This window comes from Carcharhinus amblyrhynchos, unplaced genomic scaffold, assembly GCF_965287045.1.
Source record: "Carcharhinus amblyrhynchos unplaced genomic scaffold, sCarAmb.v2.hapA scaffold_735, whole genome shotgun sequence".
Classification (NCBI taxonomy): Eukaryota; Metazoa; Chordata; class Chondrichthyes; order Carcharhiniformes; family Carcharhinidae; genus Carcharhinus; species Carcharhinus amblyrhynchos.
In genome coordinates, this window is record NW_027650475.1 from 31,999 (window position 1) to 55,662 (window position 23,664).

General features: G+C 47.5%; 1 protein-coding gene across 1 annotated transcript in view; it reads left to right on the forward strand.

The window, feature by feature from the left end:
* LOC145340039 (dynactin subunit 1-like) overlaps positions 1-23,664 on the forward strand; it is a gene marked incomplete at its 5' end in the record, with an annotated part of 67,430 nt that overhangs the window by 21,901 nt on the left and 21,865 nt on the right. The window contains one exon of the mRNA XM_080184459.1: positions 11,328-11,532. Coding sequence (XP_080040585.1) covers positions 11,328-11,532 — 205 coding nt within the window. The remainder of the gene's footprint in view (positions 1-11,327; positions 11,533-23,664) is intronic.

Below are 23,664 nucleotides of genomic sequence, written 5' to 3' on the forward strand. Positions count from 1 at the left end.
AAAGCTGGGAATGGAATTAAAAAGTAGAACCGACAAGGTGGTTATCTCTGGATTACTGCCTGAACCGAGTGCAGACGGGTGTAGGGTAAATAGGATTAAAGAGGTGAATGGGTGGCTCAGGGATTGGTGTGGGAGGAATGGGTTTGAATTTTTGGGGCATTGGCACCAGTATTGGGGCAGGTGGGACCTGTTCAGATGGGATGGGGTTGGTCTGAATCGTGCTGGGACCAGAGTCCTGGCAAATCATATAACTAGGACTGTAGATAGGGCTTTCAACTAATTGGGGGGGAGGGTGCAGGGGTAGGAGAAATTACAATATCTAAAGTAAAAGAGAGGGTACGGGCGTGGGAAAATGTTGAGGATGTCCCAATAATAAAGGGAGTAGGGGGCGTGAGTAAGGTTGGTAGCGTTCCTTCAAATAAAGTCCAGATAAAGGCTTGTATAAAGACACTTTACCTGAATGCACGAAGCATTTGGAATAAAGTGAATGAGCTGATGGCGCAGATCAGCACAAATGGATATGATCTGGTGGCCATTACACAGACGTGGTTGCAGGGTGACAGGGACTGGGAGCTGAATATCCAGGGGTATCAGGTGTTTAGGAAGGATAGACAGGAGGAAAAAGCGGGTGGGGTAGCTCTGTTAATTAAGGATAATATCAGGGCGGTAGTAAAGGAAGATATAGGCTCCAAAGAGCAAAATGAGGAATCGTTGTGGGTGGAGATAAGGAATAGTAAGGAGAGGAAGACACTGGTGGGTGTGGTCTATAGGCCCCCAAATAATAACTTTGAGGTGGGGCGGGCTATAAACAAGGAAATAATTAACGCGTGCAGAAACAGAGCGGTGATAATTATGGGGGATTTTAATCTGCATATTGATTGGATGACCCAAGTCGGACGCTGTGGGCTTGAGGAAGAGTTCTTGGAATGCTGTCAGGATAGTTTCCTTGAACAGTGTGTGACGGAACGTACAAGGGAGCGAACTATCTTGGATCTGGTGCTGTGTAACGAGGCAGGTAGAATTAGGGATCCTCTTGTGAGGGCTCCCCTTGGGACGAGTGATCATTGTATGGTTGTTTTTTTGATGCAGAGGGGAGTACGATAGGATGAGAGAGGAATTGGCAAATGTAGATTGGGGGCGCAGATTGGTTGGTAGGACTGCTGAGGAACAGTGGAGGATCTTTAAGGAGATCTTTTTCGGTGCTCAGCAGAAATATATTCCAATGGTAAAGAAGGAATGTAGGAGAAGGGAGAACCAGCCGTGGCTATCGAAGGAAATAAAGGAGAGCATTAACTTAAAAGCTGATGTATTCAGAGTGGCTAAAAGTAGTGGGCGATTAGAAGATTGGGAAAGGTTTAAATATCAACAAAGAATGACTAAGAAGTCGATAAAGAAAGGAAGGATAGACTATGAAGCTAAACTAGCACTAAATATAAAAAAGGACAGTAAGTGTTTTTACGAATATATAAAGAAGAGGAGGCTGGCTAGAGTGAATGTTGGACCCTTAGAGGGTGAGAGGGGGGATTTAGTGGTGGGAGATGAGGAAATGGCTGAGGCCTTAAATAAGTTTTTTGCCTCGGTCTTCACTGAGGACGACACGAATAGTTTGCCGGATATTAAAGATAGAAGGATGGTAGGAGTTGAGGGCCTGAATGTGATTACTGTCACTAGAGAGGTAGTGCTTGATAGACTAAAGGGACTGATGGTGGACAAGTCCCCAGGACCGGATGGAATGCATCCCAGGGTTCTGAAGGAAATGGCAGAGGTGATAGTGGATGCCTTAGTAATTATTTAGCAAAATTCACTGGATTCCGGGGAAGTGCCGGAAGATTGGAAAACGGCTAATGTTACGCCACTGTTTAAAAAAGGTAGCAGACAAAAGGCAGGGAATTATAGGCCAGTAAACTTAACGTCTGTTGTTGGAAAAGTGCTTGAATCCGTCATCAAAGAAGAAATAGCAAGGCACCGAGAAAGGAATGGTTTGATAGAGCAGACGCAGCACGGATTCGTTAAGGGGAAGTCGTGTTTAACAAATTTATTGGATTTCTATGAGGATGTGACTAGTGTGGTAGATGGAGGGGAACCAGTGGATGTGGTGTTTTTAGATTTCCAAAAGGCCTTTGATAAGGTGCCACACAAAAGGTTGCTATAGAAGGTTAGGGGGCATGGAGTTGGGGGTTAGGTGTTAGCGTGGATAGAGGATTGGCTGTCTAATAGAAAGCAGAGAGTTGGTATCAATGGGTGCTATTCTGGTTGGCGGTTGGTAACTAGTGGAGTGCCGCAGGGATCGGTACTGGGGCCTCAGCTATTTACCATTTATATAGATGATCTGGAGGAGGGGGCTGAGTGTAGGGTGATGAAATTTGCTGATGACACGAAGATGAGTGGGAAAGCAAATTGTGCGGAGGGTGTGGAAAGTCTACAGAGGGATCTGGATAGGCTGAGCGAGTGGGCGAGGACCTGGCAGATGGAGTATAATGTTAGCAAATGTGAGGTTATCCACTTTGGCAGGAATAATAGTGGGAGGGATTATTATTTAAAAGGTGAAATGCTGAAGCATGCTACGGTGCAGAGGGACCTGGGGGTCCTTGTGCACGAGTCGCAAAAACCCAGTCTGCAGGTGCAGCAGGTGGTCAAGAAGGCGAATGGGATGTTGGCCTTTATAGCGAGGGGGATTGAATATAAAAGTAGGGAGGTCTTGCTGCAACTGTACAGGGTACTGGTGAGGCCACAGCTGGAGTACTGTGTGCAGTTTTGGTCACTGCACTTGCGGAAGGATATATTGGCCTTGGAGTGCAGAGGAGGTTCACCAGGCTGATACCGGAGATGAGGGGGTTGGACTATGAAGAGAGACTGAATAGACTGGGTCTGTACTCGTTGGAGTTTAGAAGGATGAGGGGGGATCTTATAGAGACGTATAAGATAATGAAGGGGATGGATAGGGTAGAGGTAGAGAGATTCTTCCCGCTTAGAAAGGACAGCAGGACTAGAGGGCACAGCCTCAAGATAAGGAGGGGCAGTTTAGAACGGAGTTGAGGAGGAACTTCTTCACTCAAAGGGTGGTGAATCTCTGGAATTCTCTGCCCATTGAAGTGGTGGAGGCTGCCTCGCTGAATATATTTAAGTCACAGATAGGTTTTTGACAGACAAGAGAATTAAGGGTTATGGGGAGAGAGCAGGAAAGTGGAACTAATCCACTTCAGATCAGCCATGATCTTATTGAATGGCGGGGCAGGCTCGAAGGACTAGATGGCCTACTCCTGCTCCTAGTTCTTATGTAAACCTATCCTCTCGCACCTTAAACCTGTGCCCCCAGTAATTGACTCTTCCACCCTGGGAAAAAGCTTCTGACTATCCACTCTGTCCATGCCTCTCATAATCTTGTAGACTTCTATCAGGTCTCCCCTCAACCTCCATCGTTCCAGTGAGAACAAACCAAGTTTCTCCAGCCTCTCCTCATAGCTAATGCCCTCCATACCAGGCAACATCCTGGTAAATCTTTTCTGTACCCTCTCCAAAGCCTCCACATCCTTCTGGTAGTGTGGTGACCAGAATTGAACATTATATTCCAAGTGCAACCTAACTAAGGTTCTATAAAGCTGCAACATGACTTGCCAATTTTTAAACTCAGTGCCCCGGCCGATGAAGGCAAGCATAAGAACATAAGAAATAGGAGCAGGAGTCGGCCATCTAGCCCTTCGAGCCTGCCCCGCCATTCAATAAGATCATGGCTGATCTGTTGTGGCTCAGTTCCACTTCCCCGCCCTCTCCCCATAACCCTTAATCCCCTCTCTTATCAAGAACCCATCAACCAGCTTCTTAAAAATATTTAGCGAGGCAGCCTCCACCACTTCAACGGGCAGAGAATTCCAGAGATTCACCACCCTTTGAGTGAAGAAGTTCCTCCTCAACTCCGTTCTAAACCGCCTCCCCTTTATCTTGAGGCTGTGCCCCCTAGTCCTACTGTCTTTTTTGAGCGGGAAGAGTCTCTCCACCTCTATCCTGTCCATCCCATTCATCATCTTATACGTCTCAATGAGATCTCCCCTCATTCTTCTAAACTCTAACGAGTAGAAGCCTAGTTTATTCAGCCTCTCCTCATAGCTCAACCCCCTCAACTCTGGTATCAGCCTAGTAAACCTTCTCTGCACTCCCTCCAAGGCCAAAATATCCTTGCGCAGGTGCAGCGCCCAAAACTGCGCACAGTACTCCAGCTGCGGCCTCACCAATGCCCTATACAGCTGCAGCAAGACCTCCCTACTTTTATATTCAATCCCCCTCGCTATGAAGGCCAGCATCCCATTCGCCTTCCTGACCACCTGCTGCACCTGCAAGCTGGGTTTTTGCGACTCATGCACAAGGACCCCGAGGTCCCTCTGCACCGTCGCCTGCTGCAGTTTTTTGCCACGTAAGTAATAGTCCTTCCTACCATTCTTCCTACCAAAGTGGACCACCTCACACTTGCCAACATTAAATTCCATTTGCCATTTCCTGGCCCATTCGCCCAGCCTATCGAGATCCTTCTGTAGACTCTCCACACCCTCCGCACAATTTGCCTTTCCCCCAGTCTTGGTGTCATCAGCAAATTTCAACACCCTACACTCGGTTCCCTCCTCCAGATCATCTATATAAATGGTAAATAGCTGAGGCCCCAGCACCGACCCATGCCTTCTTGACTACCTTCTCCATCTGCATTGCCACTTTCAGTGACCTGTGTACCTGTACACCCAGATCCCTCTGCCTTTCAATACTCTTAAGGGTTCTGCCATTTACTGTATATTTCCTATCTGTATTAGACCTTCCAAAATACATTACCTCACATTTGTCTGGATTAAACTCCATCTGCCATCTCTCCGTCCAAGTCTCCAACTGATCTATATCCTGCTGTATCCTCTGATGGTCCTCATTGCTATCCACAAATCCACCAATCTTTGTGTCGTCCGCAAACTTACTAATCAATCCAGTTACATTTTCCTCCAAATCGTTTATATATATGGAAGGATGTGGAGCCTTTGGAGAAAGATTTATCAGGATGTTGCCTGGTATGGAGGGCATGAGCTATGAGGCGAGGGTGGAGAAACTTGGTTTCTTGAGAAGGTGAGAGGGCATGGGATCCGAGGGCCTTTGGCCTTGTGGATCCAGAACTGGCTTGCCTGCAGAAGGCAGAGAGTGGTTGTAGATGGGTCTTTTTCTGCATGGAGGTCAGTTACCAGTGGAGTGCCCCAGGGATCTGTTCTAGGACCCTTGCTGTTTGTCATTTTCATAAATGACCTGGATGAGGAAGTGGAGGGATGGGTAAGTAAGTTCGCTGATGACACGAAGGTCGGTGGTGTTGTGGATAGTCTGGAGAGATGTCAGAAGTTGCAGCGTGACATAGATAGGATGCAGGACTGGGTGGAGAAGTGGCAGATGGACTTCAACGCGGATAAATGCGTAGCCGTCCATTTTGGCAGAACCAACGGGATGAAGGAGTACACTATCAAGGGCAGGAGTCTTGGTAGTGTTGAAGAGCAGAAGGATCTTGGGGTCCGGGTCCACAGGACTCTTAAATCGGCCTCGCAGGTGGAGGATGTGGTCAAGAAGGCGTATGGTGTACTGGCCTTCATTAATCGAGGGATTGAGTTTAGGAGTCGGGAGGTAATGCTGCAACTTTATAAGACCCTTGTCAGGCCTCATTTAGAGTACTGTGCGCAGTTCTGGTCGCCTCACTATAGGAAAGATGTAGAAGCTATTGAAAGGGTACAGAGGAGATTTACAAGGATGTTGCCTGGACTGGGAGGCATGCCTTATGAAGATAGGTTGAGGGAGCTGGGACTCTTCTCCCTGGAGAGACGAAGGTTGAGAGGCGACCTGATAGAAGTTTATAAAATGTTGAGAGGAATAGATAGGGTGGATTCTCAGAGGCTATTTCCCCGGGTTGAAATGGTCGCTACACGAGGACACAGATTTAAGGTGCGGGGAGGAAAGTACAGAAGTGATGTCAGGGGTAAGTTTTTCACTCAGAGGGTGGTGAGTGAATGGAATCGGCTGCCGTCAGTGGTGGTGGAGGCGAACTCGCTGGGGTCTTTTAAAAGACTTCTGGATGAGTATATGGGATTTAATGGGATTGGGGGTTATAGATAGAACATAGAACATTACAGCGCAGAACAGGCCCTTCGGCCCACGATGTTGCGCCGACCAGTTAAAAACACAATGACCCTCTAACCTAAACCTTTTCGTCCATAAACCTATCCACGGATCTCTTAAACGCCCCCAAACTAGGCGCATTTACAACCGCAGCAGGCAGGGCATTCCAATCCCTCACCACCCTCTGGGTAAAGAACCTACCCCTGACATCCATCCTATAACTACCCCCCCTTAATTTAAAGCCATGCCCCCTCGTGCTAGCTTTCTCCATCCGAGGAAAAAGGCTATCACTGTCCACCCTATCTAAACCTCTAATCATCTTATATGTTTCAATAAGATCCCCTCTTAGCCGCCTTCTTTCTAGCGAAAACAACCCCAAATCCCTCAGTCTCTCCTCATAGGACCTCCCCTCCATACCAGACAACATCCTGGTAAACCTCCTCTGCACCCTCTCCAAAGCCTCCACATCCTTCTTGTAATGCGGGGACCAGAACTGCACACAGTACTCCAAGTGCGGCCGCACTAGAGTAGTGTACAGTTGCAACATGACGCTGCGACTCCTAAATTCAATCCCCCTACCAATAAACGCCAAGACACCGTACGCCTTCTTAACAACCTTATCTACTTGATTCCCAACTTTCAGGGATCTATGTACACATACACCTAGATCCCTCTGTTCATCCACACTATTCAAAGTCCTCCCGTTAGCCCTATACTCAACACATCTGTTATTCCTACCAAAGTGAATTACCTCACACTTCTCCGCATTAAACTCCATCCGCCACCTCTCGGCCCAGCTCTGCAACCTGTCCAAGTCTTCCTGCAGACTATGACACCCTTCCTCACTATCTATCACACCTCCGACTTTGGTGTCATCAGCAAATTTACTAATCCACCCAACTATACCCTCATCCAGATCATTAATAAAAATTACAAACAGCAGTGGCCCCAAAACAGATCCCTGAGGCACACCACTCGTAACCGAACTCCATGACGAATATTTACCATCAACCACCACCCTCTGTCTCCTATCTGCTAGCCAATTCCTGATCCAATTTCCTAGACTACCCTCAATCCCATACATCTGCATTTTCTGCAGAAGCCTACCATGGTTAACCTTATCAAACGCCTTACTAAAATCCATATATACCACGTCAACTGCCTTACCCCCATCCACCTCTTTGGTCACTTTTTCAAAAAACTCAATAAGGTTAGTAAGGCACGACCTACCCTGCACAAAATCATGCTGACTATCTCCAATCAATTCATTACTCTCCAAATAACTATAAATCCTATCCCTAATAATTTTTTCTAAAACCTTACCCACAACAGAAGTAAGACTCACCGGTCTATAATTCCCGGGGAAGTCTCTGTTCCCCTTCTTAAACAATGGGACAATATTCGCTAACCTCCAATCTTCCGGTACTATACCAGAGACCAACGACGACCTGAAGATCAGAGCCAGAGGCTTTGCAATCACTTCTCTTGCCTCCCAGAGAATCCTAGGGTAAATCCCATCCGGACCAGGGGATTTATCTATCTTCAATCCCTCAACAATATCCAGCACATCCTCCTTATCAACTGTAATATTGTCTATAGGTCAGTAGATAGGTCTATCGATTGGTAGGTGTTGATGTGATCGGCGCAACTCGTGGGCCGAAGGGCCTGTTTGTGCTGTAGTGTTCTATGTTCTAAACTTGGTTTGTTCTCAGTGGAGTGACGGAGGTTGAGGGGAGGCCTGATAGAAGTCTACAAGTCAATGTGAGGTCATCCATTTTGGTAGGAATAACAGCCAAATGGACTATTATTTAAATGGTAAAAGATTGCAGCAAGCTGCTGTGCAGAGGGACCTGGGTGTCCTTGTGCAGGAATCACAAGGAGTTGGTTTGCAGATACAGCAGGTAATGAAGAAGGTAAATGGAATTTTATCCTTCATTGCGAGAGGGATGGAGTTTAAAAACAGTGAGGTTATATTGCAGCTGTATAAGGTGCTGGTGAGGCCACACCTGGAGTTACTGTGTACAGTTTTGGTCTCCTTACTTGAGAAAGGATATACTGGCACTGGAGGGGGTGCAGAGGAGATTCACTAGGTTGATTCTGGAGTTGAGAGGGTTGGATTATGAGGAGAGACTGAGTAGACTGGGGATATACTCATTGGAATTCAGAAGAATGAGGGGAAATGTTATAGAAACATATAAGATTATGAAGGGAATCGATAAGATAGAAGCAGGGAAGTTGTTTCCACTGGTGGGTGAAACTAGAACTAGGGGGGATAGCCTCAAAATAAGGGGAAGCAGATTTAGGACTGAGTTGAGGAGGAACTTCTTCACACAAAGGGTTGTGAATCTGTGGAATTCCCTGCCCAGTGAAGCAGTTGAGGCTCCCTCATTGAATGTTTTTAAGGCAAGGATAGATACATTTTTGAACAATGAAGGAATTAAGGGTTATGGTGAGTGGGTGGGTAAGTGGAGCTGAGTCCATGAAAAGATCAGCCATGGTCTTATTGAATGGCGGAGCAGGATCGAGGGAGCAGCTTATGTAGAATATTTCTGCAATTGAGGGAGTGAAGCCAAGGTTGAGCAGACTGATTCCGGGAATGGCAGGACTGAGCCATGGAGAGAAACTGGATCGACTGGGCTTGTACTGACTGGAATGAGAGCGGATCTGATGGGATTGGACAGGCTGGATGGAGGAAGAATGTTCCCGATGTTGGGGAAATGAGATCAGTCTAAGAATGAAGAACATCGTCGCTCAGAGAGTTGTAAACTTGTGGAATTCTCTACCACAGAAAGCTGTTGGGCTCAGTTTGTTAAATATGTTCAAGAGGGAGCTGGACGTGGTCCTTGTGGCGAAAGAAATCAAGAGGTCTGGAGAGAAAGCGGGAGTGGGATACTGAAAGTGCATAATCAGCCATGATATAGAATGGTGCAGCAGGCTCAGAGGGCTGACTGACCTGCTCCTGTACCTATTTTCTATGTTTCTCAATGCCAGGGTTCCAGGTGGGACTGTGTTTAATTACTGGGTTTCCATGCTGGACTGTGTTTAATTACCGGGGTTCCATGCTGGACTGTGTTGAATTACTGGGTTTCCATGCCGGACTGTGTTTAATTACCGGGGTTCCATGCTGGACTGTGTTTAATTACCGGGGTTCCATGCTGGACTGTGTTTAATTACCGGGGTTCCATGCTGGACTGTGTTTAATTACCGGGGTTCCATGCTGGACTGTGTTTAATTACCGGGGTTCCATGCTGGACTGTGTTTAATTACTGGGTTTCCTGGTGGGACTGTGTTTAATTACTGGGTTTCCATGCTGGACTGTGTTTAATTACTGGGTTTCCTGGTGGGACTGTGTTTAATTACTGGGTTTCCTGGTGGGACTGTGTTTAATTACCGGGGTTCCATGCTGGACTGTGTTTAATTTCCGGCGTTTCATGCTGGACTGTGTTTAATTACCGGGGTTCCATGCTGGACTGTGTTTAATTACTGGGTTTCCTGGTGGGACTGTGTTTAATTACTGGGTTTCCATGCTGGACTGTGTTTAATTACTGGGTTTCCATGCTGGACTGTGTTTAATTACTGGGTTTCCATGCTGGACTGTGTTTAATTACTGGGTTTCCATGCTGGACTGTGTTTAATTACCGGGGTTCCATGCTGGACTGTGTTTAATTACCGGGGTTCCATGCTGGACTGTGTTTAATTACTGGGTTTCCTGGTGGGACTGTGTTTAATTACTGGGTTTCCATGCTGGACTGTGTTTAATTACTGGGTTTCCATGCTGGACTGTGTTTAATTACCGGGGTTCCATGCTGGACTGTGTTTAATTTCCGGGGTTTCATGCTGGACTGTGTTTAATTACCGGGGTTCCATGCTGGACTGTGTTTAATTACCGGGGTTCCATGCTGGACTCTGTTTAATTACCGGGGTTCCATGCTGGACTGTGTTTAATTACCGGGGTTCCATGCTGGACTGTGTTTAATTACCGGGGTTCCATGCTGGACTGTGTTTAATTACTGGGTTTCCTGGTGGGACTGTGTTTAATGACTGGGTTTCCATGCTGGACTGTTTAATTACTGGGTTTCCTGGTGGGACTGTGTTTAATTACCGGGGTTCCATGCTGGACTGTTTTTAATTTCCGGGGTTCCATGCTGGACTGTGTTTAATTTCCGGGGTTCCATGCTGGACTGTGTTTAATTACCGGGGTTCCTGGTGGGACTGTGTTTAATTACTGGGTTTCCATGCTGGACTGTGTTTAATTACTGGGTTTCCATGCTGGACTGTGTTTAATTACCGGGTTTCCATGCTGGACTGTGTTTAATTACCGGGTTTCCATGCTGGACTGTGTTTAATTACCGGGTTTCCTGGTGGGACTGTGTTTAATTACCGGGGTTCCATGCTGGACTGTGTTTAATTACCGGGGTTCCATGCTGGACTGTGTTTAATTACCGGGGTTCCATGCTGGACTGTGTTTAATTACTGGGTTTCCTGGTGGGACTGTGTGTAATTACTGGGTTTCCTGGTGGGACTGTGTTTAATTACTGGGGTTCCATGCTGGACTGTGTTTAATTACCGGGTTTCCTGGTGGGATTGTGTTTAATTACTGGGGTTCCAGGTGGGACTGTGTTTAATTACCGGGGTTCCAGGTGGGATTGTGTTTAATTACCGGGGTTCCAGGTGGGACTGTGTTTAATTACCGGGTTTCCTGGTGGGACTGTGTTTAATTACCAGGTTTCCTGGTGGGACTGTGTTTAATTACCGGGTTTCCTGGTGGGATTGTGTTTAATTACCGGGGTTCCAGGTGGGACTGTGTTTAATTACCGGGGTTCCAGGTGGGACTGTGTTTAATTACTGGGTTTCCTGGTGGGACTGTGTTTAATTACTGGGTTTCCTGGTGGGACTGTGTTTAATTACTGGGGTTCCATGCTGGACTGTGTTTAATTACTGGGTTTCCTGGTGGGACTGTGTTTAATTACTGGGGTTCCATGCTGGACTGTGTTTAATTACTGGGTTTCCTGGTGGGACTGTGTTTAATTACCGGGGTTCCATGCTGGACTGTGTTTAATTACTGGGTTTCCTGGTGGGACTGTGTTTAAATACCAGGGTTCCATGTTGGACTGTGTTTAATTACCGGGGTTCCAGCTGGCTGGTGTGACCGTGTTTGGCTGATGGGACCGTGATTTGCTATCTTCCCCCCGCCTCTTCAGGAAGCGAAGGATGCTCTGGAAGCCAGGGACCATTACATGGAGGAGATGGCTGATACAGCTGACGCCATTGAGATGGCGACTCTTGACAAAGAGATGGCAGAGGAACGAGCGGAATCTCTCCAGCAGGAAGTGGACAGTTTGAAGGAGAAAGTGGATGAGCTGACAATGGACCTCGAGATCCTGAAACATGAGATTGAAGAGAAAGGTAAAAATTGGTACAGTGGCATTTTGGGTCAGTGTGAAAGGGTGGTAAGGTCACGTCCCTGGGTTAATCACTGATTGTCCCCTCAATCCCCAGAGTGATTCTGAGGGAGTGCAGCATCACTGGTGGAGTACAGGAGTCAGGATGTCGTGTTGCAGCTTTATAAAACTTTGGTCAGGCTGCACTTGGAGTATTGAGTTCAATCCTGGTCATGTTACAGGAAGGATGTGGAGGCTTTGGAGAGGATGTAGAAGAAATTTACCAGGATGCTGTCTGGAATAGAGGCAATGAGCTATAAGGAGAGGCTGAATAAACTAGGCTTGCTTTCTCTGGAGAGGCAGAAGCTGAGGGGAGATAGAAGTCTATAAGATTGAGGCAGAGACAGTCTGGAGATTTTTCCTGGAGTTGAAATGCCTAATACTAGTGGGCATGGTGTGAGGGGGAAAGATCAAAGGAGATGGAAGGGGCAGGTTTTTTACACAGTGATAGGTATCTGGAATGCACTGCCAAACGAGGCAGATATGATAGGGACATTTAAGGTGCTTTTAGATAAGCACATTGTTGTAGATAAAGATACCTCTCAGACTAATTGTGAGTCAAAGTACAGCAGTTTATTCAAAAGCTTTTGGGAGATACACCTGGCACCTAAGAGGGAGGCAGTCGTGAAAAGGGACTATAGGGAACTGGGTAGGCAGCTGAGGAAGAGGAATGCGAAGGTAGTAATCTCAGGATTGCTGCCTGTGCCACAGGAGAATGAGGGAAGAAATGGAATGAGGTGGAGGGTGAATGTGTGGCTGAGGGACTGGTGCAGAGGGCAGGGATTTCGGTTCCTAGATCATTGGGACCTCTTTAGGGGCAGGTGTGACCTGTACAGTAAAGACGGGTGGCACTTCAATCCCAGGGGGACTAATATCTTGGCGGGAAGACTGGCTAAGGCTACCGGGGGGACTTTAAACTAGAAAGGATGGGGGGAGGGAATTGTGATGGGGAAACTGGGACGGAGGAGGTTAGCTCCCAGGTAGGGGAGGACTGCAGGCAGTATGGGAGGGAGGTTAGACAGGGGGTGGAGAAGGGAAATGCCCAGACTGAGGGGCTGAAGTGTATATATTTTAACGCCAGGAGTGTAGTGAATAAGGTAGATGAGCTTAGGGCGTGGATTGCTGCTTGGGAATGTGATGTGGTGGCCATTACGGAGACTTGGATGTCTCAGGGACAGGACTGGGTACTTCAGGTGCCAGGATTCAGATGCTTCAGGAAGGACAGGGAGGGGGGCAGAAGAGGTGGTGGAGTGGCACTGTTGATCAGGGACAGTGTCATGGCTGCAGAGAAAGAGGATGCCGTGGAGGGACTATCTACAGAGTCTCTGTGGATGGAAGTTAGGAACAGTAAAGGGTCGAAAACTTTGCTGGGTGTATTCTATAGGCCGCCCAATAGTGACAGGGAAGTTGAGGTGCAGATAGGGAAACAGATTCTGGAGAGATGTATTAATAACAGAGTTGTCGTGATGGGAGACTTCAATTTCCCAAACATCGACTGGAATATCCCTAGGGTAAGGGGTTTGGATGGGGAGGAGTTTGTTAGGTGTGTTCAGGAAGGTTTCCTGACACAGTATGTGGACAAGCCTACGAGGGGAGAGGCTGTACTTGACCTGGTACTGGCGAATGAACCAGGGCAGGTGATGGATCTCTCGGTAGGAGAGCATCTTGGGAATGGTGACCATAATTCTATCTCCTTCACAATTGCATTGGAACGAGATAGGATCAGGCAGGCTAGGAAGGTGTTTGTCTGGAGTAAGGGGAAATACGAAGAAGTCAGGAAGTTACTTGGACAAATAAACTGGAAGGAGGCGTTCTTAGGGAAAAGTACCGAAGGAAGGTGGCGGATATTCAAGGAATGTTTGTCTGGAGCTCTGCATGACGACGTTCTGATGAGACAAGGAGGTTTTGGTAGGTCACGGGAACTGTGGTGCACGAAGGCTGTGGTGAACCTAGTCAGGAGGAAAAGGAAGGTGTATAAAAGGTTCAGGGAACTAGGAGATGTTAGGGATCTTGAGGAGTATAAGGACTGTAGAAAGGAGCTTAAAAGGGAAATTAGGAGAGCCAGAAGGGGTCATGAGAAGACCTTGGCGGGTAAGATTAAGGAGAATCCCAAGGCCTTCTATAAATATGTGAAAGGTAAAAGGATGAGAAGAGAAGGGATAGGACCTATAAAAGGTGAAGAGGGAAAGGTCTGTGTGGAACCAGAAGAAATGGCAGAGGTGCTTAATGAGTACTTTGCCTCCGTATTCACAGTGGAAACTGATCTGGGAGATTTTGCTACGGATTTGCATCAGATGGAAAAGATTGAGTTTGTGGATATTAAGGAGGAGGATGTATTAGAACTTCTGAATTCTATCAAGATAGATAAGTCGCCGGGACCAGATGGGATGTACCCCAGGATACTGTGGGAGGTGAGGGAAGTGATTGCAGAGCCCCTGGTGATGATCTTTGCGTCGTCAATGGAGACGGGAGAGGTTCCGGAAGATTGGAGGATTGCGGATGTAGTTCCTATTTTCAAGAAAGGGAACAGAGATAGCCCGGGAAATTACCGACCGGTGAGTCTGACCTCAGTGGTTGGTAAGCTGATGGAGAGGCTTCTGAGGGACAAGATTTACGAGCATTTGGAGAGGTTGGACATGATCAGGAATAGTCAGCATGGATTTGTCAAGGGCAGGTCGTGCTTTACGAGCCTAGTTGAGTTCTTCGATAATGTGACTGAACACATTGACGAAGGAAGTGCCGTGGACGTGGTGTACATGGACTTCAGCAAGGCGTTTGATAAGGTCCCCCATGCAAGACTTCTTGAGAAGGTGAGAGGGCATGGGATCCAAGGGGCTTTGGCCTTGTGGATCCAGAACTGGCTTGCCTGCAGAAGGCAGAGAGTGGTTGTGGATGGGTCTTTTTCGGCATGGAGGTCAGTCACCAGTGGAGTGCCCCAGGGATCTGTTCTAGGACCCTTGCTGTTTGTCATTTTCATAAATGACCTGGATGAGGAAGTGGAGGGATGGGTAAGTAAGTTCGTTGATGACACGAAGGTCGATGGTGTTGTGGATGGTCTGGAGGGATGTCAAAAGTTGCAGCAGGACATAAATAGGATGCAGGACTGGGCGGAGAAGTGGCAGATGGACTTCAACGCGGATAAATGCGTACATAGAACATAGAACATTACAGCGCAGAACAGGCCCTTCGGCCCACGATGTTGCGCCGACCAGTTTTTTTTAAAAAAAACACTGACCCACTAATCTAAACCAATCCCTTTTCGTCCATAAACCTATCCACAGATCTCTTAAACGCCCCCAAACTAGGTGCATTTACAACCGCAGCAGGCAGGGCATTCCAATCCCTCACCACCCTCTGGGTAAAGAACCTACCCCTGACATCCGTCCTATAACTACCCCCCCTTAATTTAAAGCCATGCCCCCTCGTGCTAGCTTTCTCCATCCGAGGAAAAAGGCTATCACTGTCCACCCTATCTAAACCTCTAATCATCTTATATGTTTCAATAAGATCCCCTCTTAGCCGCCTTCTTTCTAGCGAAAACAACCCCAAATCCCTCAATCTCTCCTCATAGGACCTCCCCTCCATACCAGGCAACATCCTGGTAAACCTCCTCTGCACCCTCTCCAAAGCCTCCACATCCTTCCTGTAATGCGGGGACCAGAACTGCACACAATACTCCAAGTGTGGCCGCACCAGAGTTGTGTACAGTTGCAACATGACGCTGCGACTCCTAAATTCAATCCCCCTACCAATAAACGCCAAGACACCGTATGCCTTCTTAACAACCTTATCTACTTGATTCCCAACTTTCAGGGATCTATGTACACATACACCTAGATCCCTCTGTTCATCCACACTATTCAAAGTCCTCCCGTTAGCCCTATACTCAACACATCTGTTACTCCTACCGAAATGAATTACCTTACACCTCTCTGCATTAAACTCCATCCGCCACCTCTTGGCCCAGCTCTGCAACCTGTCTAAGTCACCCTGCAAACTATGACACCCTTCCTCACAATCTACCACACCACTGACTTTGGTGTCTTCAGCAAACTTACTAATCCACCCAACTATACCCTGATCCAGATCACTAATAAAAATTACAAACAGCAGTGGCCCCAAAACAGACCCCTGAGGCACACCACTCGTAACTGAACTCCATGACGAATATTCACCATCAACCACCACCCTCTGTCTCCTATCTGCCAGCCAATTCCTGATCCAAGTACCTAGATTACCCCCAATCCCATACATCTGCATTTTCTGCAGAAGCCTACCATGGTGAACCTTATCAAACGCAGTAGTCGTCCATTTTGGCGGAACCAATGGGATGAACGAGTACACTATCAAGGGCAGGAGTCTTAGTAGTGTTGAAGAGCAGAAGGATCTTGGGGTCTGGGCCCACAGGACTCTTAAATCGGCCTCGCAGGTGGAGGATGTGGTCAAGAAGGCGTATGGTGTACTGGCCTTCATTAATCGAGGGATTGAGTTTAGGAGTCGGGAGGTAATGCTGCAACTTTATAAGACCCTTGTCAGGCCTCATTTGGAGTACTGTGCGCAGTTCTGGTCGCCTCACTATAGGAAAGACGTAGAAGCTATTGAAAGGGTACAGAGGAGATTTACAAGGATGTTGCCTGAACTGGGAGGCATGCATTATGAAGATAGGTTGAGGGAGCTGGGACTCTTCTCCCTGGAGAGACGAAGGTTGAGAGGCGACCTGATAGAGGTTTATAAAATGTTGAGAGGAATAGATAGGGTGGATTCTCAGAGGCTATTTCCCCGGGTTGAAATGGTCACTACGAGAGGACACAGATTTAAGGTGCGAGGGGGAAAGTACAGAAGTGATGTTAGGGGTAAGTTTTTCACTCAGAGGGTGGTGAGTGAATGGAATCGGCTGCCATCAGTGGTGGTGGAGGCGAACTCGCTGGGGTCTTTTAAAAGACTTCTGGATGAGTATATGGGGTTTAATGGGATTGGGGGTTATAGATAGGTCTGTAGGTTGGCAGGTGATGATGTGATCGGCGCAACTCGTGGGCCGAAGGGCCTGTTTGTGCTGTAGTGTTCTATGTTCTATGTTCTAACAGCGGTTCCCAGGCATCTCTCCGGACACAAGTTAAGAGCACATATTTAACCCCCCCCCCCCCCCCCCCCCCCCCCCCCCCCAGTCACGTACACATCTCAGTCTCAGCAGGTTCCCAGGCTGTGGGTTGTCCTCCATCATGGTAACATGGTTGCCTCGGCATTTCTTCATGGTTATCTCAAGGCCGCAATTGACGTGTGTGATTAGCCCTTAGCGAACATACAGGCTGACAAATTAAACTTAACGGGTCGGTATAACAATCTGTGCTCAAGTTGTATAAAATATGTATATGTAAAATATGGTAGTACATGACACATAAGCAGTATATAATGAATATATATATACAATATATTTAGGACATGCAGGCTTTTCTATATTAGACAAAAGTCCACAAAATTAAAGACACAACATAACTACAAGCTGGGTCAACTACATTTCTAAGCAGGCTTATCATAAACTTGTGTATAATCGTAAGAGCAGCTGCTGTCTCCCTGTTTGGGCACACGAAAACAAAGTTACATTTATCTGAAATGTAATTTATATGAAAACAGGCTGCATATAGATTACTGGATATTTCTTCTCATTTTCTCATGTATTACAAAGTTCATTAACTCATTCCTTACTACACACACAAATAAAGAGAGATTGACGTCATGTTTGGCACAGCATTGTGGGCCAAAGGGCCTGTCCCTGTGCTGTACTGATCTATGGAGCTCTGATCAGCGGATGCTCAGCAAGTTTGCAGATGGTATTGTGGTCAGCAGTGAGGACGGGAAGTATTCTGTGTCACAGCACACATCTGTAGTGTCAAAACATAGAACATTACAGTTCAGTACAGGCCCTTAGGCCCTCGATGTTGCGCCGACCAGTGGAACCAATCTAATGACCCTCTAACCTAAACTATTCCAATGTTATCCATATGCCTATCCACTGACCATTTGAACGCCCTGAAAGTTGGCGAGTCCACAACTGCTGCAGGCAGGGCATTCCACGCCCTTACTACCCTCTGAGTAAAGAACCTACCTCTGACATCCATCCTATAATTACCACCCCTCAATTTAAAGCTATGTCCCCTTGTGTTAGCCATCACCATCCGAGGTAAAAGGCTCTCACTGTCCACCCTATCCAATCCTTTGATCATCTTGTATGCCTCAATCAGGTCACCTCGTAACCTTCTTCTCTCCAATGAAAATAACCTCAAGTCCCTCAGCCTTTCCTCATACGACCTTCCCACCATACCAGGCAACATCCTGGTAAACCTCCTCTGCACCCTTTCCAATGCCTCCACATCTTTCTTATAATGTGGCGACCAGAACTGTACGCAATACTCCAAGTGCGGCCGCACCAGAGTTTTGTACAGTTGTAACATGACCTCACGGCTCTGAAATTCAATCCCTCTACCAATAAAAGCTAACACACCGTACGCCTTCTTAACAACCTTATCAACCTGGGTGCCAACTTTCAGGGAGCTATGCACATGTACCCCGTGATCTCTCTGCTTGTCAACACTACTAAGAGTCCTTCCATTAGCCCTATATTCTGTAATCCTGTTACTCTTACCAAAGTGAATCACCTCACACTTTTCCGTATTAAACTCCATCTGCCACCTCTCAGCCCAGCTCTGCAGCTTATCTATGTCCCTCTGCAAACTGTAACATCCGTCCTCACTGTCTACAACTCCTCCAACTTTGGTGTCATCAGCAAATTTACTAATCCACCCTTCTACACCCTCATCTAGGTCATTTATAAAAATGACAAACAGCAGTGGCCCCAAAACAGATCCTTGAGGTACACCACTTGTAACTGAACTCTAGGTTGAATATTTCCCATCAACCACCACCCTTTGTCTTCTATCAGCTCGCCAATTCCTGATCCAAACTGCTAAATCACCCTCAATCCCATACATCTGCATTTTCTGCAATAGCCTACCATGGGGAACCTTATCAAACGCTTTGCTAAAATCCATATACACCACGTCAACTGCCTTACCCTTATCCACCTCTTTGGTCACCTTTTTTTGTAGCGGGAAGGTCGTGCCTTACTAACCTTATTGAGTTCTTTGAGAAGGTGACCAAAGAGGTGGATGGGGGTAAGGCAGTAGACGTGGTATATATGGATTTTAGTAAGGCGTTTGATAAGGTTCACCATGGTAGGCTTCTGCAGAAAATGCAGATGTATGGGATTGGTGGTAATTTAGGTACTTGGATCAGGAATTGGTTAGCAGATAGGAGACAGAGGGTGGTGGTTGATGGTAATTATTCATCATGGAGTTCGGTTACGAGTGGTGTGCCTCAGGGGTCTGTTTTGGGGCCACTGCTGTTTGTAATTTTTATTAATGATCTGGATGAGGGTATAGTTGGGTGGATTAGTAAGTTTGCTGATGACACCAAAGTCGGAGGTGTGGTAGATTGTGAGGAAGGGTGTCGAAGTTTGCAGGGTGACTTGGACAGGTTGCAGAGCTGGGCCGCGAGGTGGCGGATGGAGTTTAATGCGGAGAAGTGTGAGGTAATCCATTTCGGTAGGAATAACAGATGTGTTGAGTATAGGGCTAACGGGAGGACTTTGAATAGAGTGGAGGAGCAGAGGGATCTAGGTGTATGTGTACATAGATCCCTGAAAGTTGGGAATCAAGTAGATAAGGTTGTTAAGAAGGCGTACGGCGTCTTGGCGTTTATTGGTAGGGGGATTGAATTTAGGAGTCGCAGCGTCATGTTGCAACTGTACACAACTCTGGTGCGGCCGCACTTGGAGTACTGTGTGCAGTTCTGGTCCCCACATTACAGGAAGGATGTGGAGGCTTTGGAGAGGGTGCAGAGGAGGTTTACCAGGATGTTGCCTGGTATGGAGGGGAGATCCTATGAGGAGAGGCTGAGGGATTTGGGGTTGTTTTCACTGGAAAGAAGGCGGCTAAGAGGGGATCTTATAGAAACATATAAGATGATTAGAGGTTTAGATAGGGTGGATAGTGATAGCCTTTTTCCTCGGATGGAGAAAGCTAGCACGAGGGGGCATGGCTTTAAATTAAGGGGGGGTAGTTATAGGACGGATGTCAGGGGCAGGTTCTTTACCCAGAGGGTGGTGAAGGACTGGAATGCCCTGCCTGCTGCAGTTGTAAATGCGCCTAGTTTGGGGGCGTTTAAGAGATCTGTGGATAGGTTTATGGACGAAAAGGGATTGGTTTAGATTAGTGGGTCAATGTTTTTTTTTAAAAATAAGACTGCTCGGCGCAACATTGTGGGCCGAAGGGCCTGTTCCGCGCTGTAATGTTCTATGTTCTATGTTCTATGTTTTTCAAAAAACTCGATAAGGTTTGTGAGGCACGACCTACCCTTCACAAAACCGTGTTGACTATCCCTAATCAATTTATTTCCCTCTAGATGATTATAAATCCTATCCCTTATAATCCTTTCCAAAACTTTACCCACAACAGAAGTAAGGCTCACTGGTCTATAATTCCCAGGATGGTCTCTACTCCCCTTCTCGAACAAGGGGACAACATTTGCTATCCTCCCACATGGAACCCCGGTAATTAAGCACGGTCCCGCGTGGAACCCCGGTAATTAAGCGCGGTCCCGCGTGGAACCCCGGTAATTAAGCACGGTCCCGCGTGGAACCCCGGTAATTAAGCGCGGTCCCGCGTGGAACCCCGGTAATTAAGCACGGTCCTGCGTGGAACCCCGGTAATTAAGCACGGTCCTGCGTGGAACCCCGGTAATTAAGCACGGTCCCGCGTGGAACCCCAGTAATTAAGCACGGTCCCGCGTGGAACCCCAGTAATTAAGCACGGTCCCGCGTGGAACCCCAGTAATTAAGCACGGTCCCGCGTGGAACCCCGGTAATTAAGCACGGTCCCGCGTGGAACCCCGGTAATTAAGCACGGTCCTGCGTGGAACCCCAGTAATTAAGCACGGTCCCGCGTGGAACCCCGGTAATTAAGCGCGGTCCCGCGTGGAACCCCGGTAATTAAGCACGGTCCCGCGTGGAACCCCGGTAATTAAGCACAGTCCCGCGTGGAACCCCGGTAATTAAGCACGGTCCTGCGTGGAACCCCGGTAATTAAGCACGGTCCTGCGTGGAACCCCGGTAATTAAGCACGGTCCTGCGTGGAACCCCGGTAATTAAGCACGGTCCTGCGTGGAACCCCAGTAATTAAGCACGGTCCCGCGTGGAACCCCAGTAATTAAGCACGGTCCCGCGTGGAACCCCAGTAATTAAGCACGGTCCCGCGTGGAACCCCGGTAATTAAGCACGGTCCTGTGTGGAACCCCGGTAATTAAGCACGGTCCCACGTGGAACCCCAGTAATTAAGCACGGTCCCGCGTGGAACCCCAGTAATTAAGCACGGTCCTGCGTGGAACCCCAGTAATTAAGCACGGTCCTGCGTGGAACCCCGGTAATTAAGCACGGTCCTGCGTGGAACCCCAGTAATTAAGCACGGTCCTGCGTGGAACCCCGGTAATTAAGCACGGTCCCGCGTGGAACCCCAGTAATTAAGCACGGTCCTGCGTGGAACCCCGGTAATTAAGCACGGTCCTGCGTGGAACCCCAGTAATTAAGCACGGTCCCGCGTGGAACCCCGGTAATTAAGCACGGTCCCGCGTGGAACCCCGGTAATTAAGCACGGTCCCACGTGGAACCCCTCAGGTTTATTGAGCCTTGGAGACCGTATATAAGCGCAGAAGAAGCCCTTCAACTCATTGTGTCCACACCGACACATTAGAAACACCCGAGCTTTGTCCGAAATCAAGATCAAGCTATCCCACTCCCTATCATTCTGATGTGCTCCATGTACCTATCCAATCCAACTTGAAAGTTCCTAAAGTGTCCAACTCCACAATCCCAGCACTGATCCCTGAGGAACACCATTTGTCACAGCCCTCCATTCAGAAACACACCCTTCCACTGCTACCCTCTGTCTCTGTGACCGAGCCAGTTTTGTATCCACCTTGCCAGCTCACCTCTGATCCCGATCGATTTCACCTTCTGCACAGTCTGTCATGAGGGACCTTGTCAAAGGCCTTACTGAAATCCATGTCGACAACATCCACTGCCCTACCCTCATCAATCATAGAACATTACAGCGCAGAACAGGCCCTTCCACCCACGATGTTGCGCCGACCAGTTCAAAAACAATGACCCTCTAACGTAAACGAAACCCTTTCCATCCATAAACCTATCCACGGATCTCTTAAACGCCCCCAAACTAGGCGCATTTACAACTGCAGCAGGCAGGGCATTCCAATCCCTCACCACCCTCTGAGTAAAGAACCTACCTCTGACATCCGTCCTATAACTACCACCCCTTAATTTAAAGCTATGCCCCCTCATCTTCATCACTTCCTTGAAAAAGCCGATCAAGTTTGTGAGACACGACCTCCCTTCTCAAAACCATGTTGCCTCTCACTAATACGTCCACTTATTTCCAAGTGGGTATAAATCCTGTCGCTAAGAATCCTCTCCAATAATTTCCCTATCACTGATGTAAGGCTGTAATTACCTGGATTATTCTTGCTACCCTTCTTAAACAAAGGAATAACATTGTCTATTCTCCAATCTTCTGGGACCTCCCCTGTAGTGGAGTTGCCGGCATTGGACTGGGATGATCACAGTAAGAAGGCTCACAACATCAGGTTATTTTGTAATGCAGAGTTTGTGTCTTTATATACTCCTTTTTTTGAACTGAAACCCACTACCTGATGAAGAAGCAGCACTTAGAAAGCTAATGGCTTTTGCTACCAAGTAAACCTATTGGATTTTAACCTGGTGTTGTGATATTTCTCACTGTGGTACCTCCCCTGTAGCCAGTGAGGATACAGAGATTTCTCTCAAGGCCCCAGCAATTTCCTCTCTCAGTATTCTGGGGTATATCCCATCAGGCCCTGGAGACTTGTCAACCTTAATGTTTCTCAAGAACCCCAATACCACCTCCTTTTTGATCTCAACATGACTCAAACTATCTACACACCCTTTCCCAGACCCATCATCCACCAAATCCTTCTCTTTGGTGAATACTGACACAAAATACTCATTTAATACCTCACCCATTTCCTCTGGCTCCACCCATAGATTCCCTCCCTTGCCCTTGAGTGGGCCAATCCCCACCCTGGCTGCCCTCTTACTCTTTATATTTGTATAAAAAGCCTTGGGATTTTCCTTAATCCTGCTGCCAATGCTTTTCCATGGCCCCTTTTCACCCTCCTTACTCCTTGTTTAAGTTTCTTTCTACTTTCTTTGTATTTCACACTTGCTTCCTGTGTTCCCAGCCTCCTAGCTTTGACAAATGCTTCCTTTTTCTCTTTGAGTAGGCTCACAATATCTCTCGTTATCCAATGTTCCCCAAACTCGGCATACTTATCCTTCATCCTGACAGGAATGTGCCAGTCCTGAATCCCTATCAACTTACACTTGAAAGCCTCCCACAGGCCAGATGTTGATTTGCCCTCAAACATCTGCCCCCCATCTCCATTCTTCAGTTCCTGTCTGATATTGTTGTAATTAGCCTTCCCCCAATTCAGCACCTTCACTTGAGGACAACACTTATCTTTATCCATCAGTACCTTAAAGCTTACTGAATTGTGATTGCTGTTCCTGAACTGCTCCCCTACTGAAACATTGACCACCTGGCCAGGCTCATTCCCCAATACCAGGTCCGATTGGCTCCTTTCCTAGTTGGACTATCTACATACTGTTTCAAGAAGCCTTCCTGGATGCTCCTTCCAAACTCTGCCCCATCCATGCCCCTAGCACTAAGTGAGTCCCAGGAAATACAGGGGAAGTTAAAATCTCCCACCACAACAACCCTGTTACTTTTACACCTTTCTAAAATCTGCCTACATATCTGTTCCTCTATCCCCTGCTAGCTGTTGGGTAGCCTATAATAAACCCCCATCATTGTGACTGCACCTTTCCTATTCCATATTGGCTCACTGTATGAGCCCTCTGAGGTGTCCTCTCGGAGTACAGCTGTGATGTTCTCCTTAACCAGTATGCAACTCCCCCATCCCTTTTCCATCCCCC